At 41.6% G+C, this 18,372-nt stretch overlaps 1 protein-coding gene across 4 annotated transcripts in view; it reads left to right on the top strand.

Annotated features, from left to right (window-relative positions):
• CTTNBP2NL (CTTNBP2 N-terminal like) overlaps nucleotides 1–18,372 on the top strand; it is a 55,641-nt gene that overhangs the window by 951 nt on the left and 36,318 nt on the right. Inside the window, exons 1-3 of one of the 4 annotated variants that reach the window (XM_055312565.1) lie at nucleotides 21–180; nucleotides 13,706–13,839; nucleotides 17,109–17,216. In XM_055312565.1, coding sequence (XP_055168540.1) covers nucleotides 17,118–17,216 — 99 coding nt within the window. In that variant the 5' untranslated portion in view covers nucleotides 21–180; nucleotides 13,706–13,839; nucleotides 17,109–17,117. Of the gene's footprint in view, nucleotides 1–20; nucleotides 181–569; nucleotides 640–13,705; nucleotides 13,840–17,108; nucleotides 17,217–18,372 lie in introns of those variants that run through there. The other 3 variants (XM_055312564.1, XM_055312563.1, XM_055312562.1) reach the window with 3 other exon arrangements.

Below are 18,372 nucleotides of genomic sequence, written 5' to 3'. Positions count from 1 at the left end.
GGGGGGGGCGGGGGGGGCGGGGGCGTCGCCGGGTTGATCCCTGGGCGCTGGGCGCTCTCGCTTCTAGCGCCGCACCCACAAGCGCGTCCAAGCGAGAGGCAGCAGCAAAGCCACGTTCCCAGGTTCTCACGCAGACACCAAAGGGCATTCCACTTCACAACATTTCAGACGAAAGGCAACGTGAGTGCGCCCAAAGCCCGCCATTCCTAGGCGCTCCGGGCCGGGAAGGCTGAGGGAGGAGACACTCGCCACCGCGCCGCCGGGAAGTCGCAGGCACCGAGCCGGGAGGGGCGCGAGGCGAGCCGCCAGCCGCGGCCGGGGGAGGCCGCTGGCTTCCTCAGGAAGTGACGGAGCTCGATCCCAGCCCGGCTCTCCCCAAACAAAAGGGATCCTGGGGCCCCGGGAGGAGCCGGGAGGAGCCGGGAGGAGCCGGGAGGAGCCCAGAGGCCCCTCCCCCGGCCGGCGCGGATTGGGCCCGCGGCCGCAGAAGCGACGTGGCGATTGGCTGTGGCGGCTGCCAGCGCGCCCGCCTGGCGGGTGGGGGCGGGTGGGGGCGGGTGGGGGCGGGGCCCCGGGCTGCCGTGGATGCGGACGGGTGGCGGAGGCGGCGGGGAGCCGAGTCCCGGGCGCCGGGGAAAGGTAGGAGCAGCCCGGGCTGGGGTCTGGCGGGGGCTGGGGTCTGGCGGGGGCTGGCAGGCCGGAGGCCGGGCTCCCGAGAGGGAGGCGAGGGCAGCGCCACCGGCGTCCTCCCAGCCGCGTCCCAACCGCCGCGCGAGCCCATCCCCTGAGGGGGCGGGGCCGTCTCCTCCGCCTCCCGGTATTCCCCGAGGAGGCGGCTCCTCATCCTCGAGAGGGTCCTCGCAGCGACTTCTTGTCCCCCGTCAGCCCCAGCTCCGCAGGAGGGTCTTCCCTCCCGACACCCCTCGCTTAAGGACCCCGCTGGCCCCGAGCCTCAGCCTTGGGGAGGGCGCACAGGTTCCCTTTCTCTAGGCTGCTGCCCCCACCCCCATTCTGTATCCCGGGTGGCCACACATCCCGCCCTACACTTGTCCCTGCTCGCTTGAGTGGGATCAGAGGTAGCTTCACTCGTAAGATAAAATCAGTGTTTTTCCCAAAAGGAGATGGGCGAGGCAGAAATCAAGACCCGACCTAGACAGCCAGCTCCACAGAAGCCGCGGCCTTCCCTCACTTCACTTCTTCCCATCCCCCATTCTCTGATACTTAGGCTTCCCCCCCCATCCCCGCCCCGCCCCCACCCCACCCCCCCAAGCCCCTCGGAACCTGGGTTCCCCTGGGCGGGGGAGGGGGAGTGGCGGAGGTCGAGAGCTCACCTGCTTCGGGACTGTATTTTAGAGTCTGGAGGAAGGAGGAATAGTAACTCCCCTCTCCTCCTACACCTTTTGTGCCTTCCCTACACTCTCCCAACTTTCAAGGTTTTTTGTTGTTGTTTTTGCGTTTCATTTTTGCTTTCTATCCTATTTCTGCCCCGGGAACTTGAAAAACCATCCGTTTATGTTTCACAGATAGGTGGGTGTGTTGGATCTCTGCAGAATTGGCCTTCCGTGGGTAGAATGCAGTGCATATTGTTTGACCGTCAGCAAATAATATGTTTTCAAATACAACAGTGTGGATAAGTAAAGAAAGAGCATTAGATTAGGAGTGAAGGTCTCCCAGTCTAGAGTGGGCTGGTCCGTTGCTCAGGGAGACTGCAGTTAACCTTGAAGATATAGTTCTGTTGAAACAAAAGGCAGGGAGTGTTCGAAGCAAATTCAGGTTCAGCCATCTAGGTTTATGATTAATCTGGTCCTGTGGCCTTTGGTTACTCTCTAGCTCCCTTTTTATGTTGGGGTTTTCTCTCCAGGGGAAACTGAAACATACTTGATGTTGTTGATTGTTCTTACAAGGCCAGTATGGCCTACCAAAATTTAGGGGATGAAAAGTAAGAGCAAGTTTTAAATGTCAGAGATCAGGATAGATAAGAGCAAGGGCAGCTCCAACTGTTCACATACCTGTGCTCAGACCAAGAAGTGACTCTGTACCTTTGTATTGTGCTCATAAAGGCTTTGTCAAGTTGACCTTCATTTCAGCAGGTGCAAAATATTGGTGATTTTGGCCTAATGTTAATAACATTGAGTCACCAGTCATCACCTATCAGTAGCATTTCTATGTATTAAATTTTGCCATATTTTTTCATTTTTCATTTCATTTGCTTTCAATCTGAAGCCCATCTTACTACTGCTGTCTATAGCCAAGCTAATAGCAGTGAGATGCAAGGAGTTGGAATCACAGTGAACAGTTATGATGGCTGTCTTTTACCTTCGTGATTAGATTTTTCTGAAGGTAGACTTCCTGAAGTTTATTATTTTTGAATAGTTAGCTTCGAAGTTTTCAGAGCCACGCTTAGGACTCACAAATCTGTTCAGTGATTGTTTCCAGATCTCCAATAAAAAAGCACAAAGAAAAAACTGTGTGGTAGGTCTCCCCAGCAAGCACAAAACTTACTGCAATAGGAGGGTAATACATGGGCTCCCAGCAATAGAGGCAGAAAAACAAAAACAAAAACAACTAAAAGCAGAACAGGAAATCCCAAAAAGATATATCTTATTATATGAGCAGAAAACAGAAAATAAACTGAGGTACGAGACTAAGGAAACCAAAGCAGTGGTGATTGCCAGAGCCTTAATGAGCAGAGAGGAAAAAGCAAATAATGCTCTTTGATTATTTGGTACAGTAAGTAAGACCTGTCTGATACACGTTCGGATCTTGGAAATCTTTCCTCTGACTTTTTCAACAACTGTTTGGTCATATTACATGAAGAAAAGCATTGAACACAGAAGATTTTTATGTATATGCCTAATCTATGTCACTAAGTTATAAATTCGTGGAGAGCAAGTAGTAGTAATTTTTTATAAATCATTGTGTGTTTCCCAATGCCTGAGACATAGTTTGACTTAACAAGTGTTTGTTGAACTTAGTTTGAAGCTGTCACCTTAGGGGAGACTAGAAAGATAAATTACTAATAAGATATGGCACAACTTAGTATAAACACTCCCTTTCTTTTTTGCCTTGATTTAACTGTATTTTCCCTATCTGATGTCTTAGGAAACTCCAGCATCTTAAATGACTCCAAAATATTGAGTTTCCTATAAGAAAATATCTGATGTTTTTATATATAATTTTGCTGTAATGAAATTTGAAGCGGACTCATTAATGTAATCACTGCTAGTCATTGTAGGGTTTTATTTTTCTAAGAACCTGACCCTGAGTGGCACGAGGTGAATTTAAGAGAGCACACTAGGAACTGATTGCTGGTTTTTAAGAATGGTTTCTGAGTGTTTGATTTTGACAAGTTACTGATCTATCTTGGAATTTTTTTTAAGTGGATTTTTAGTTGATTTTGTGCTTTTCTGAACTAGCACTAAATACATGAATAGAGAGGGACACAGATAGTATCAGACCCCTGAATGGAATCATTCAGACTGATTATGGCGGGCACATTGCACTCAGTCTATAATGGATTTGCGTCTTGACAGAATCAGGTTTGCAGTGCTACCGGTTAATTGGTAGAACAGGACTGGAATTCTTGGCTTTTCTGAGTGTAGCAGAACTGTGTTTCAAGGGGGTTGCCATTGGGGATCTCTGGGTGGCTCAGCAGTTAAGCACCTGCCTTTGGCCCAGGACATGATCCTGGAGTCCCGGGATCCGGTGCCCACATCAGGCTCCCGGCATAGAGCCTTCTTCTCCCTCTGCCTGCATCTCTGCCTCTCTCTCTCTCTATGTCTATCATGAATGAATAAATAAAATCTTTAAAAAAGGGGGGGGGGTTGCCATTGAACTGGTGTTAGTGGCATGATATGCAAAACAGAGATTTATTTCTAGAGGAAATTTGCCCAATTTGTGGTGGTTGACCCTAGGAATGGTTTGTCAGCCTGTTCCTGAAGGCCATTTTTTCCTATTTCCTGCATGTTTGCTGTAATAACTAAAAATCACATCTTCTAAGTTTTAGTTCAAAGCATTTCAGTGAGAAAATGGCTTATTTATTTTGAGGCTATAGAGCATGGGAATTGACAGAAACTCTAAAGGCAGACCTGGGTTTGAATCCCCAGTTCTGCTGCGCTTTTACTGGGTGACCCAGGCAAGGGCAGAGTTTTCTATCTCACCATATCCCATTTTCCTTTGCTGTGACATAGAGGTAATTTTTAGAGTGTTTTTGTTATTTTTTAAGGTATACATGAACCAATGTATACATAAATCACAGAGCAATGTCCCTGGCAAGTAGGAAGCACACAGTATTGGCAGGTATTATTGCTGTCACTATTTGACTTTGCATGTGAGTTACAGAATTTGGTATTAAATATTCTTTTACTCCTTTAGCATTTTAGCCAAGGTGAAGAATCAGTACATGATTTTAGTTATTGTTTGGTTGGTCTTAAATATTTCCACATATGGCTAAGATTCCTAAGTTGAAGGAAACAAAGCTGTATATGCATGATCTCAGACATCGGATACAGGGATTTTTTTTTTGGGGGGGGGAGAGTATACATACGTGTCTGCCTCATAAAGTGTGTGTTTCTTAATTTTGTCATGCAAATTATCTTTCTTAAATTTTTTTGGCCCAAGAAAGAGAAAGGCAAAGGATTCAACCATCTGGTGTCTTCCTTGACTTAGTTGCTACACTCCAGACTCCGACATCTTAAGTACCTGCATTGCCAGTGTCATGTAAATGGTTTGTGGACACTGGGATGACTGTATAGTGTTATGCCTTCTGTTAGATTTAAGGATTTTCAGTGGTCATTTTGATCAAAAGTGGGTTTTGCCCTTTGAAGACAACTCCCCCAAGAGCCCCCGAAGTAAGCATTGATGGGAACAGGTGAGAAGAAGCCATAGACGGGAGTTAAGAGTGAAGGTGAGGGGAGTCGAGGATAGTGTTGTGTGGGTTGAGGAAAAGAGGCATGCAAGCAGGCATTGAAGTAAAGAATGCAGTAATACGGTTCCTCCCTTGCCAAGTATTTCCAAACTGTATTTCAGGTCCAAAGCCAGAGTTTCCCATCTAAATGTATCCTTTGCTGCTAAATGAAGCCTTTCTGACTTCTGGAGCCACAAAGAATGTTATCCTTAATTGTTACTGAGGTCAAGAGAAACTAGAAAAGAAAATAGGAGAGCACAGGATGATGGGGTTTACAGACAAAAAAACTTCTGACCCCCAGCCTTAAGAGCATCTGCTTGGGTCCTTGGTACAGGGGAGGCTGCTGGGGCAGGTGAGGCTGGAGAGTGCTGTGGGTCTGCCTTAGCGCAGGACGGAAGGAGTAAAGCAAGGAGAAGTGAGCAGGGATGAACTGTTTTAACAAGAGATAAGAACTGTAAGTTACAAAGAAGAAAAGAATGAAGGGTAAGTGACAGGTAAGTTCCAGGAAAAAGAGAGAAGCACTAGCTTTGTTTTAGGGCAGTATGCTGGCAAAGGGAGTGCCCCATCTCTCAGTTGCTGCTAACTAGTCCTTTCTGTTGGAGCATGTGGTACAGGAGTAAAGACAGAACCAATCTGGTTCTTTTTTTTTTTTTATAAATTAATTTTTATTGGTGTTCAATTTACCAACATACAGAATAACACCCAGTGCTCATCCCGTCAAGTGTCCCCCTCCGTGCCCGTCACCCATTCACCCCCACCCCCCGCCCTCCTCCCCTTCCCCCACCCCTAGTTCATTTCCCAGAGTTAGGAGTCTTTATGTTCTGTGTCCCTTTCTGATATCTCCCACACATTTCTTCTCCCTTCCCTTATATTCTCCAATCTGGTTCTTAAGTGACTTAATCGTTGAAGGCACAGAAAACAATCAGATCTAGTCCCCTGTATTGGCTCCTTCCAGTTGTCTCTTATTAAGATGAAGGCACAGAAGAAATTTTCTTAAAAGGCTCCACCCCCAAACTGACTGAACCTTTAGCCTTCCCCACACTGACTTACTCTTAACACATTCGTTCTTGGGAGTCTGATGACTTCTCATTCAGCATGTCTCACATTAGTAAGCATTTTCCCCCTAAAACCAGTTCCTTTTCTAACATCCCTGTTTTTTGTTAATGATGTCATCATTCTAGTCCATCAGTCTAAAAGTTCAGCCGATCTGGGATTACTTCCCCTCTTGCTTCGTGGAACTGAACCAGTGCCAGGTTACTGTGAATTCTGCACAGTGTTCCGTATCTGTCATTTCTCTTCCATCCTGATTGTCACCATCCTCATTCACACATTTTTGCCTCATACCTACGCTGTTAAAGATTTCTGCTAACTACTCTTTCTGCTTCTAATTTCTCTTTAGTCAAATCAGCTCTCTCCTAAAGCTGTGCTTTTGTTGTGATATTCACCTGGTTAAAAGTGTTTAGTGGCTTCTCATTTCTAAAAGATAAAGTTCAGTCTTGTTAGCCACAATTCATGGTTTTATACTGTACATTTCTTTCGAACCAGCATCTTTTGAATACCCCCTTTGAACCACACTGCTGGGTGCTTAATTTGTTTTTGTTGTTGTTGTTGTTTTGGGGTGGGTTTTTTTTTTTTAGATTTTTATTTATTTATTCATGAGGGACACACAGAGAGAGGCAGAGACACAGGTAGAGGGAGAAGCAGGCCCCCTGCAGGGAGCCTGATGTGGGACTCCATCCCAGGACCCCGGGATCATGCCCTGAGCCGAAGGCAGACGCTCAACCACTGAGCCACCCAGGCATCCCTGGGTGCTAAGTTTAATCAAGTTGAGTGACACAGAGGATTTGTCTAAGAGAGCAAAGTCTTAAGAGGACAGATACGTAAACAGAAGGTGATTGGGCAGCCCTGGTGGCTCAGCGGTTTAGCGCCGCCTTCTGCCCAGGGTGTGATCCTGGAGACCTGGGATCAGTCCTACGTTGCGCTCCCTGCATGGAGCCTGCTTCTGCCTGTGTCTATGCCTGTGTGTGTGTGTGTGTGTGTGTGTGTTTCATGAATAAATAAATAAAATCTTAAAAAAAAAAGAAGGTGGTAACTGCTCCAGGGTTATGAATATAGATACATATCCACTGTGCATTTAGCATAATGTAAACAATAGCCATGCTATGTTTTAGAAAATCTATTTCTCAGGCATTTAGTTAAAACTGTGCCTTGATTAAAAGATGTAAAAGTTGTGTGGAAGCAAAGGCATGCATTTTACCCAAGTCCTAAAGTCACAGAAAGCCTAGTGTAGGCAGAAGGATGACCTTTTCTCTTCCCAAGTATGGAGATAGCCATTGGCCTGAACGAATGCTGTGTGCGTCCTTAAGCTGACTTTCCCAGAAACTGGCCAGCTCATCTCCTTCCTGGAGAAGATCAACCTGCTAAGTCAGAAGGAGTAAACTTGTTTTGATTTCTAAATTAGACATTTGAATGATAGAAACTGGCAACTCATCGGAAAAGGAAAACTCCATTATTCTTGCTGATGAAACCACATATCTGTCTGCTCCAGGGATGAGAACTTGACTTGTCACTCGTTTTAATTGTTCGGTATCCTGTTAGAGTAGGTGATGAAGAGATCATCACCTTGACCTCTGTCCTGAGATCAAGCCCCACATTGGGCCCCAAAGTGGGCTCCACATGAGCATGGAGCCTGCTTAAGATTCTCTCTTTCCCTCCTCCCACAACCCCCACCACTTGTGTGCGTGTGTATGAGCACAGTGTACACACTCTTTCTTTAAAAAAAAAAAGAGAATTTAAAAAGTAAAACACCACTATCAGTTATTATACTTGTTGTGGAGTTTTTTGCAGTTCAGGGAGGGTCAGGTTATGGGCATAGCTACAATGCAGATACTTCGACTGTTTTATGGTTCATCCTCCATACTGTACTTTCTATTTCTTCCCAGTTTGGAATCCTGATGGAGTCAATGACTTCCTTCTATGTTGACATTTGAAGGAGTTTTGTATTTCAGGCTGTTCCTAGAATTGTGGCCCATGAATCCTTTTACTGGAAAGAAAATCAACCTATATGTTATTTTTTTCTTTGTTGTGGCATTTTGCAACTCATGGTGGCATTATTTCAGAAAAACAAAAGTTCAAGGGAATGATGGACAGATAGATGATACAGACAGATACATATGTCAAGGAAATCATGTTATAATTTCATTTAAACTAAATAAAGGCATCTGATAAATACACTTAATGGTTCATACTTATGGTATTTTTCTAATGTTAAGAGACATTTTTAAATGAAAAATATTAATATGAAATCTGTTATTCATTTTCATTAACATAGATTCCAGTAGCTTAACTAATGTAGTTCTTCTGGTTTGGTCTTGTCTCAGATGAGAACACTTGAAAGGGTGTAAACAGATACCCAGGTAGACAGACCTGTTTTTAATAGCGTTGTGCTAAATGTCCTCATTTTGGGGGAGTGATGTTTCAATGTTTGTTAATGGCATGAGGCCACTTCCTTCTTTTCCTCAATACACATAAATCTTTTTGGTGGGATCCCTGGGTGGCACAGCAGTTTAGCGCCTGCCTTTGGCCCAGGGCGCGATCCTGGAGACCCGGGATCGAATCCCACGTCGGGCTCCTGGTACATGGAGCCTGCTTCTCCCTCTGCCTATGTCTCTGCCTCTCTCTCTCTATCTCTCTCTCTCTTTCTCTGTGTGTGTGACTATCATAAATAAATAAAAATTTAAAAAAAACCTTTAAAAAAATAAAATAAATCTTTTTGGCAACAAATGAGAGAGAGAATGAGAGAAACAGACATATACAATAGAGAAAGAGTCAGACATTCACACACAGGAAGAGGTACACCAGAGATGCATGAGTCTTAGAACAGAGCTAAACAAAACAAAAATCTGATCTCCATCATGGTGTCCCAGAAAGTGGATTAGACTGGATCTTCAAAAGATATATGTTAGACCTAGTTTTACTATTTAACTGCAATCTTCAGGAATTCACTGAACAACCCTGGCCTCAGTTTTCATCTGTAAAATGAAGAGTGCTGAATTGAATTATTTCTGAGGTCCCTTCCAGCTTTGTGAATAACGTTTTAGCTGAGGTTTTTTTTTTTTTTTTTTAAGATTGTATTTATTTATTCATGAGAGACACACAGAGAGAGAGGCAGAGACAAGGCAGAGGGAGAAGCAGGCTCCATGCAGGGAGCCAGACGTGGGACTCGATTCTGGGTCTCCAGGATCACGCCCTGGGCTGAAGGCAGTGCTAAACCACTGAGCCACCGGGCTGCCCCGCTGAGGCTTTTCTATCACACAGTTCCTAAAGCTGATAAAATAAGAAAATCAGATGTGAATATTGGTTAGCAAGTAGCAGTGGGTATTAAGGAAGTTGTTGGAATTACTTAGGTTCAAATCCTCATTTCTGCCACATAATAGATCTGAGATTTTGAGCCAGTTAGTTAGCCCCTGTGCCTTACTTTTCCAATCTGTAAGATGGGGACATGATGGTGGCTGTAGCATCTGTCATCTGAGGATGTTGTGAGGATTGAGTTAATTCATGTCAAATACTTGGAACACTGCCTGGAACACATTAATGTTTATCATTTCTGTTTTGTTTTTATTTAGCTCAATAAATGTTTATCTTTTTTGTTATTACTAGTCCTGCTTGAGTTCTTCTTAGAAAACTATGCTATACAGCTCTGAGGTCCTGGTAATTAACATTGATAGGCTCAATGATATCATTATTCATTTATTTTACTTTTTTCATTATTCATTTCTTTACTAAACATAAATCCAGAAAATCTGGTATCCTAGAATCTGCTGTGAATAGAGTATGTTTGAATAGAATACTGGAAACATTTTAAATGTTGCCCTTAATTAGCTTCATTACAGAACTGGTTTCTTGTGGCCTACTTCAAAGTCTGTGTTGACAGTATTGGGTACATAAGCATCTCGATCCCTTAGCACTGTGGCAATTTCTTTCCAAGTGCATTATTACTACATTTCAGGATCATGAAATTTATAATCTCTGAAACTGTTTCAAAACCATTCTGTTTTATATAAAATACTATCTATCCTATGGCTCAAAAAACCAAAACTGATAGCAGTAAGACAAAGCAAGGCATTCTGAGAATGTTAGAGCACTCTCCTGGTAAGGGAAGGCTTAGATCTAGTTGCTCTAATTGTCTTTTTTTTTTTTTTCTGTAATAGTCTTTAAAATCAATAAATGGTTAGCATGGTGTATTCGTTTGCTAGGGTTGCCATAATGAGGTACCAACAGACCAGGTAGCTTAAACAACAAAAATTTATTTTCTCACAATCCTGGAGGCTAGAAATCAGCATGTCCGCAGGATTGGTTTCTTCTGAGGCCTCTCTTTCTGTCTCCTAGTTGACCATCTTCCCTCTGTGTCTTCACACTTTCCCTGTGGCATATTTGTGTCCCAATTTTCTCCTCTGTCAAGGCCGATATCAGACAGATTAGATTAGGGCCCACTCTAATAACCACATTTTAACTTAATTACCTCTTTAGAGACCCTGTCTCCAAATGCATCAGATTTTGAGGTACTGGGGATCAAGACTTCAATATATGAATGGGGGCAGGTACCCAATTTAGTCCAAACACTTTTTTTTTTCCAAAGAGAGAGAGTGCGCACAGGGGTGAGGGGCAGAGGGAGAGGGAGAATGTTAAGCAGGCTCCACACTCAGCAGGGCTTGATCTTACGACCCTGAGATCATAACCTGAGCTGAAATAAAGAGAGCTTAAATGAGTGAGCCACCCAGGCACCTAGTCCAGACACTTAATTATAACACATAGACACATAAGAATCCAAATAGTCTAATAATATCTTTTATTTTCAACTGAAAGATTGATTTAACATATGTAGTAAAGCTTATATTGTTTAGTATTGTAGAATTCAATAAAACATACTTGTTTTTATACCTGGTTTTAGAACGTTTGTAAATAATAATAGCAAAAACAGCTCTCTTTAGTACGTGTACAAAAGATCTGCTTTCTTGGTCAGAAAATCATTTTCTGGTAGTATTTTGACATGTTTTTCTTCTCTCACCTAACCATAAAGTTCCAAAAGTGGAATATGAAGTATAATTTGGAATGTTGTTACTCTCTTACCCCCAAATGCATAAATAACCCTTCTGAAAAACTAGAAGTGCCAGAGGGTGGGGAAACTTAAATCTTTTTGAGATAGTCAAGGTACTGTGTCAAGGCCTTCCACCCCTAGATAGTAGGTTGCTTTGGATGCGTTTTTAAAAATAGCAGTGCATGGGCAGCCCCGGTGGCACAGCGGTTTAGCGCCGCCTGCAGCCCAGGGCCTGATCCTGGAGACCCTGGATCGAGTCCCACGTCGGGCTCTCTGCGTGGAACCTGCTTCTCCCTCTGCCTGTGTCTCTGCCTCTCTCTCTGTGTGTCTCTATGAATAAATAAATAAAATCTTTAAAAAAAATAGCAGTGCATTTTTGTCCATATTTAGATTTAGTATTTATAAATGTGACATGTTTATTTCATTTTTTAAGTTTCACATATTCTGGGTTTTTAAGGAAGTACATTATCTAGTGGAAAGCTATCAGAAACACCCATTTTGTATGTCAGTGTTAACTCTGAATTTTAAGAATTAGTTGACCTCCTATATTTTGGCTTAGCTGATATGTATGTGAAAATCCTTATATAATTGGAACAAATTTGCTTTGTATATTATTGCTAATATTAAAATTTTACCAGATGGCCTGAATCCCAGGCAGTTGTAGCCCAAATATAAATTTTTAAGTTTGATGTCTGAGTACATATTAAAGAAGTGATTTTTATCTGGTTTTGCAAGCATGATTTTCTGGGTAAAACAACTGATTAGTTTTTTATACTAGCCAAGTTGACTTCAAAACAAAACAAAACAAAACAAATACCAGATCTGTGTAGATTTTTTGAAGTGTTTCTGTGTCCAGAAATATCTAAAACTCATCCAAAAATGTGTTTTCCCTCTTTCATGCCCCATACTACCCACTATTTAGAAATCAAGCCTACAATTCCACATAAAGACACATACACCCAGATACTAGATAGACAAACATCCTACTTGGACTCCACCCTGCCCTGCCCTGCTGCTTATATAGCTATAGAAACTGGGGTGTTTCTTTTTCTACCAACCAGTCTTTCTGTGGTTAAAAAAAGAAAAAAAAAAAAAGCAACAATGCCTGCTGTCTTGTAGAATTAATTCAGCATTCCAAGGCAAAAGCTTCCTTCCTTAAGAATGAAAAGGAACCACCAGAACCAAAATGAATGGAGTTCGGGTATTATCCAGAGAAGGGGAAAAGTCAGAATAAAATGAGCAGAACCTAAGCCACAGCAACATACCTCCATGGCAAAATCAGCACTGCCATTTAGGAGGTTCAGTGGGGGGTGAGGGTGCCCCTCTTGATAGCCATAACCCTTATAACTGTTGGCACATAAAAGTTTGTGTAGAAGACACACGCTCCTGACTGTTGGCCCTGACTTGATAAGAAGTAGCATGTGAATAGACCTAATGGTGCGCTGGTCAAACTAATGTTTGAAATCATTTATTGATAACCTAAAAATAAGTTTCATCCATATCCCATAAATAGGCTGATTTTTCCAGGGTATTAAAATATGTATAATTTACCTTTTTTCTTATATATATTTATATTTATTTTTAAATTGAGAAAACTTAAAAGCTTAGTATAGCTACAGTTAGCTGTACCGCAGTGTATGATAGTATATCCAAACATCTTGTCCATGAGTGGTTTTTATTCACATTTACAGACTGTAGCGTTCCTTAAACAGACATGTCTGCCTCTAAACTCTAAGGAAAGTTGCATCTTAGAGACATTCAGATGGAAGGAATGAGCTGAGCATCTGGTTGAAATGATCTTGTCATTAAAAGTTACTTAATGGATGATGACAGTGACAAGCAACAGCTCATTTAGAAAACAAGTAGAGAATGAGTCTGTAGACAACAATATGGCATGCCAAAAATCTGGCAGTCATATTTCTGACAATGTGGAGTTAGCAACAGCCTTTTTCTGAATATCTTGGGCCACATCATTTATATATTGGGCAAAAATTGGAGTCAAATTTAAGAGTTGGTACCTTAAAGTGGGAGACAAAAATTATATTTCATCAAATAAAATTTAAAGCCTAAAATTTTTTTAAAAAATTGCTGGGTCTGATATATTACTAGAAAACCATAAACACAGAATTTGCATATAATCCAACACTTAGTATTTGGAAAAAAAAAAAAAGAAAATATAGGAGCTGGGATGAGTAATTCGCCTTAAAGACAAAGCCTAGGTGGTGACAGGTTGCTTTGTTTGTTCATTGAGAGGCAAGAGGTAGGGGATAAGTGCGAACCTTAAATTTAGCGGTTTGAAAAGTTCAGTTGTAATTGTGTTATTTTTCCATCTGAGCGTATTGTGCATCAGTCATGGTGATTTAAGCAAATAGGTGTTGTCAATTCAGGGAGACAAAGCCATTTTTCTCTTCTAGGACATTCTTAAGTTCGCCCTTGAAATGGCAGTGGACCTCTTAAAATGAAAAAGATTTTGAAAGCCATTACCTTCCCTAACTGTAATTGCCAAAAGGAAGTCAGATTCATGGTATTTTCCCTATATTACTCAGCTTCCACTTGAAGAAGTGGCTATATTCTTTCTTATCTGTGTCAACCAACACCTGTCAGGCCTTATCAGCTGTAATGACAGTTGATGACATTCACAGGATTTATCAAATCGTTTATAGTATGGTCACATAGACAATAAATTTCTTATTATTTTGCAGCATCGGACACTTTTCCACCATGCTGATGGCATTTTAAATATATTTGTCAATTTTCCCAAATTTTAACTGAAGAAGACCTTAAGAATTCATACTCGAGGACGAAAGTGTGACTGCCGATTATCAGTCAGTATCAGGTCAGTATCCCCATCCCCACCCCCACCTCTACCCCTACTCTCAGGAATATCACTAGCACCCTAAAACATACAGCAGTTTTACTGTCTTTCATTTATATTAAACATACTGCAATGTCTTATATATATTGAAATTGGATTCAAATATAAGGAACAGCAAAGAACTGCTGAATTTTAGTATTTCTAAAGAAGGGTTATGGGAATATGTGAAAACAGACCTATTGGTTTTTCAGTTACACAGCTGAAGCCCTTTTTTTCCCTCCTGTGTCATATGTGTATTGTATTCACTTCATGTAGACACTAAGCTGGATGAATGGGTACATATTAGCAGAATGTTCCAGATATTAAAATTTGTGTGCAGAAGTGATCTACAAATGTAGACAGTGGGACACTATAGTTGCTTTATGCCATTGACAAGGAGTGAAATTTTTTCTAGCCTGAGGCAAGAAGTGACTCTGGAGATTGTTTTCAATTTTTCTCTTTTGTAAGGATGTATACTTATCACCACAGACCCAAGACTTTGATTTAGGTACCATCTGTTTTAGTTCTTGTATATTCATTTTATTCTTATTTCATTGGATTCCTTAATTAATTCTTGATTTTTACCCTGGAAAGTTTAGAATGGAAACAAGAAGGACTTTAGGAGATTATGTAGTCTGTCTGATTTTACCTGTGAGGAGACTCAGTGTCACAGCAACTGGGTACTTTTTTCCTCAAGGCCCTATAGCTGCTTAGTGGCAGAGCTCACACTATAATTCTGTACTTCTCACTCCCAGTCTGTTTTGCTTTACTCACTTTGCACTGCTTCCTTAAACCCCAGTATTAGGTCTCTAAATAAGGATATTGAAGAAAAAAAGAATATGTGTAAACACCATCATTATTACTTTAGTTCTTCTACGTCCAGATGATTTACTCAGTGTAGTTGGGATTCACAGGGTACTTTTACAAGTGCCCGTTATTCTGCTTGCCATCATGGGAGGGAAGGGGACAGGCAGAAAATGATAAGATTCTTCCTCTGCTTTTTAATCTCTGAGAGATTAAAACATGAAACCATCAGGGAGAGAGGGAAGGGTTTCATCTAAGCAACCAGTGTGACTCAATGGATGATTTAAATCCCTCACTGTTGTTCACTCCAGGATGCTATCACCCCTCTTCATTTGTGTTTCTCAATCACAAAAGGGCAGCTTGAAGGTATTTCTGAGGTCATTGATCTTGGGTGTCCCCCATTTTGGTAATGCCTTTCTTAGAATTCTTTGGAAAATGAGGGAGGATAGCAGTTATTTATAATTAAAGCATTGTTCAGCTTGTATCAGGAACTTGGCAAGATGTTTCACATTTATTAACCCAATCTTTACAGCAACTCTGTGGTTAGATATCATCATCCCCCTTTCACAGATAAGAAAACTGAGAATCGGAAAACTTGCCCCAGATCACGCAACTGAGAAGATGCAGACCTGGCATCCCTCTGAATACAAAGCTACATGCTCTTTCCAACATACCATCTCAAATTAAGTGTGGCTTTATTAGGTTTGTGGGGTTTTTTTTTTTTTTTTTTTAGTTATTTCTAAAATACCCATTGTGAGATGTCTCTATAACCCTGAGGTAAGGATCACTTACTAGCGGCTAAAACTCAGTAGTTCGAAAGTTAACAGAACTGAAGTCAGATGGAACGTATTTTGCCACATGGCAAAAGATTTGCACAGCATGTTCTGGAACATAATCTAACAACACAGCAAAGTCCGCCTTTCTGCATGTTCTCCTGCAATTAGAGGCAATAGCTCTGGAAGGAATCAATGACTCTTTTGTGTGCCTTCTAAACTTTCATGTGCTCATAAGAGTGGGGAAGTACTAAAGGGTGAGGGAACTGGTCATGTTATAATTCACTTTAAAGAAAAGTATATGAGAGGGACAATTTGGAAGGAAAGAGTGGGAGAAGGAGGGTAGTATTTGCTCAGCTTTGGGAGTTATAAAATGTATCCTACCCACTGGTCAGAAGACCTTTGGAAAACTGTGTAGCAGTCTAACTTCTGTCTAGATGTGGTTTTGAGAAATCAGTCTTGTGAAAAGGATTGAGTTTGTGCTCTGCAGTTTGCCATTTAATATATTTCAAAAGATGCTGGGATGCCCGGGTGACTCAGTGGTTGAGCATCTGCCGTCAGCTCAGGTCGTGATCCTGGGGTCCTGGGATCGAGTCCTGCATCAGGCTCCCCATGGGGAGCCTGCTTCTCCCTCTGCCTATGTCTCTGCCTCTCTCTGCATCTCTCATAAATAAATAAAATCTTTAAAAAAAAAAACACTTTTCAAAAGATGTTAAGACTTCATGGAAATGGGAACTTGCTGAATCAGATAAATTCAGTTTGCAGTAGTCTGTCCAATTAAGTTTAAACAACAGTATATTTTAAGAAATTATTTAAAAGCATATTTGTATGATGGTTACATTGAAGCCTTATTTTACTCTATGAAATATAAATACCGTGATAGGTGTTTTTTTTTAAAAACTGTCTACTTTCACAAAGAATACTTATTACGCAAAAGTAAATGGTTTATTTCATTTTATTTTTTAAAGATTTTATTTATTTATTCATGAGAGACAGAGAGAGAGAGAGAGAGAGGCAGAGAGGCAGAGACACAGGCAGAGGGAGAAGCAGGCTCCGTGCAGGGAGCCCTATGTGGGACTTGATCCCAGGTCTCCAGGATCAGGTCCTGGGCTGAAGGTGGCACTAAACCGCTGAGCCACCTGGGCTGCCCCCAAAAGTAGATGGTTTAAAAGAAAAATCTCTCCCATACTGCCACTGGACATTCTCTTTGCCCAAATTTCGTTTCAGTCAACTTCTGAGGGATGCCAGAATGTTTTATTTGGTTCTCTAAAACTGGGAAGTGTTTTCATGGTCTCACAACTTTCTGGTAAAATAGTATTCATGGTAACACGATTTTACCTATGCTTCTAGTGAACAAAACTCATGACTAACTCTTTCTGAGACCTCCCAGGATGTTCATAAATATGCCTGGAGGAAAAATGACGGAAAATTGATCTTTGTGAGTGGTGATGAAATCCATAATTAAGGTGAATTTTATTTTCTCTCACTGCTCAGTTTATGATTAACATCAGAAAGCTCTTCTTTTTTCCTACTTAATTATAACCGTTGGCCTTCTGAAAGCATTTTTTACTGTAATTGTTACTCTTTTCTTGTCTGACTCACTTTATTTTTTCTTTAGTAATATCAAACTCACTCTATCTACTGGAGATTGTCTGATTGCTATCTGTGTTTTAGGCTTTCAGGATGAATCTGGAAAAACTCAGCAAGCCTGAACTCCTAATGCTGTTTAGTATTCTTGAAGGAGAGCTTGAAGCAAGGGACCTTGTGATAGAGGCTTTAAAGGTATGTTAAAAGAAAAAAAGAGATCATCATATGTTTTGAAAGTCTGTTTCATTGGTTGTAATTTCTTTAACTTGGGTATTTCTATAGCCCTGTTCAAGTTAGAGGCCTGGGTATAACAGAGTGATAGTTGCTCTGGCAGCTACCTATGTGGTATGCTGTTAGGGACACTGATAAAGTCTTTCTGACCCCAAAATAGTTCCTTTAGTTCCCTTACCTCATGTCTGGACCTTGAACTTCATTCTTTAGCTTAGAGGCCTTAACCATTTTTGAATGCCAACTGCTTCAGAATCCAATGAGCCCTGCTTCCTAAAAAAAATGTATGTATATCCATATACTAAAATTCAGGAGATAGTATCAGGGAGATCAGGGACCCCATGAAGACCACCTCTGGATTCCCTAGACCCCAGATGAAGAATTCTTATTTTGTTTTCATATTTGGTATGTGTCAAGACAACAGGGGTGGGGAGGTAGGTATGTGATATATGGAAACTACTTTCCACTTAGTTTTTCTTTGAGCCAAACTGCTCTAAAAGGAGTATGTGGGTGGCTCAGTTGGTAGGGTGTCTGCCTTCAGCTCAGGTCATGATCCAGGGTCCTGGGATCAAGCCCAACATCGGGCTCCCTGCTCAGTGGAGCAGCTCAGGGGTGGGGGTGGGGTGTCTGTTTCTCCTGCCCCTCTCCCTGCTCATATTTTCTCTCTATCTCAAAAAGATAGATAGATAGTGAAAGGGAATATAAGGGAAGGGAGAAGAAATGTGTGGGAAATATCAGAAAGGGAGACAGAACATCCCAGACAGAACACTGGGAAACGAACTAGGGGTGGTGGAAGGGGAGGAGGGCGGGGGGTGGGGTGAATGGGTGACGGGCACTGAGGGGGGCACTTGACGGGATGAGCACTGGGGTGTTATTCTGTATGTTGGCAAATTGAACACCAATAAAAAATAAATTCATTATTAAAAAAAGATAGGTAGATAGATAGATAAAATCATTCTTTAAAAAAAGAAAAAAACCTTTTCTCTTCCTTCCCTGATATAGAGTAAGAGTATAGAGTATTCATTTAGTCATATCTGGATAGTCTTTTCTTGGATTACTCTAAAACTACAATTGTGATAAGAATATAATCTAAACCTATTATTTCTGTATGCTTTTTAAGTGA

The sequence above is a fragment of the Nyctereutes procyonoides genome, unplaced genomic scaffold, assembly GCF_905146905.1.
Source record: "Nyctereutes procyonoides isolate TBG_1078 unplaced genomic scaffold, NYPRO_anot_genome, whole genome shotgun sequence".
Lineage (NCBI taxonomy): Eukaryota > Metazoa > Chordata > Mammalia > Carnivora > Canidae > Nyctereutes > Nyctereutes procyonoides.
The sequence above is the reverse complement of the archived record's forward strand: the minus strand, read 5'-3'. Positions and strand labels throughout refer to the sequence as shown.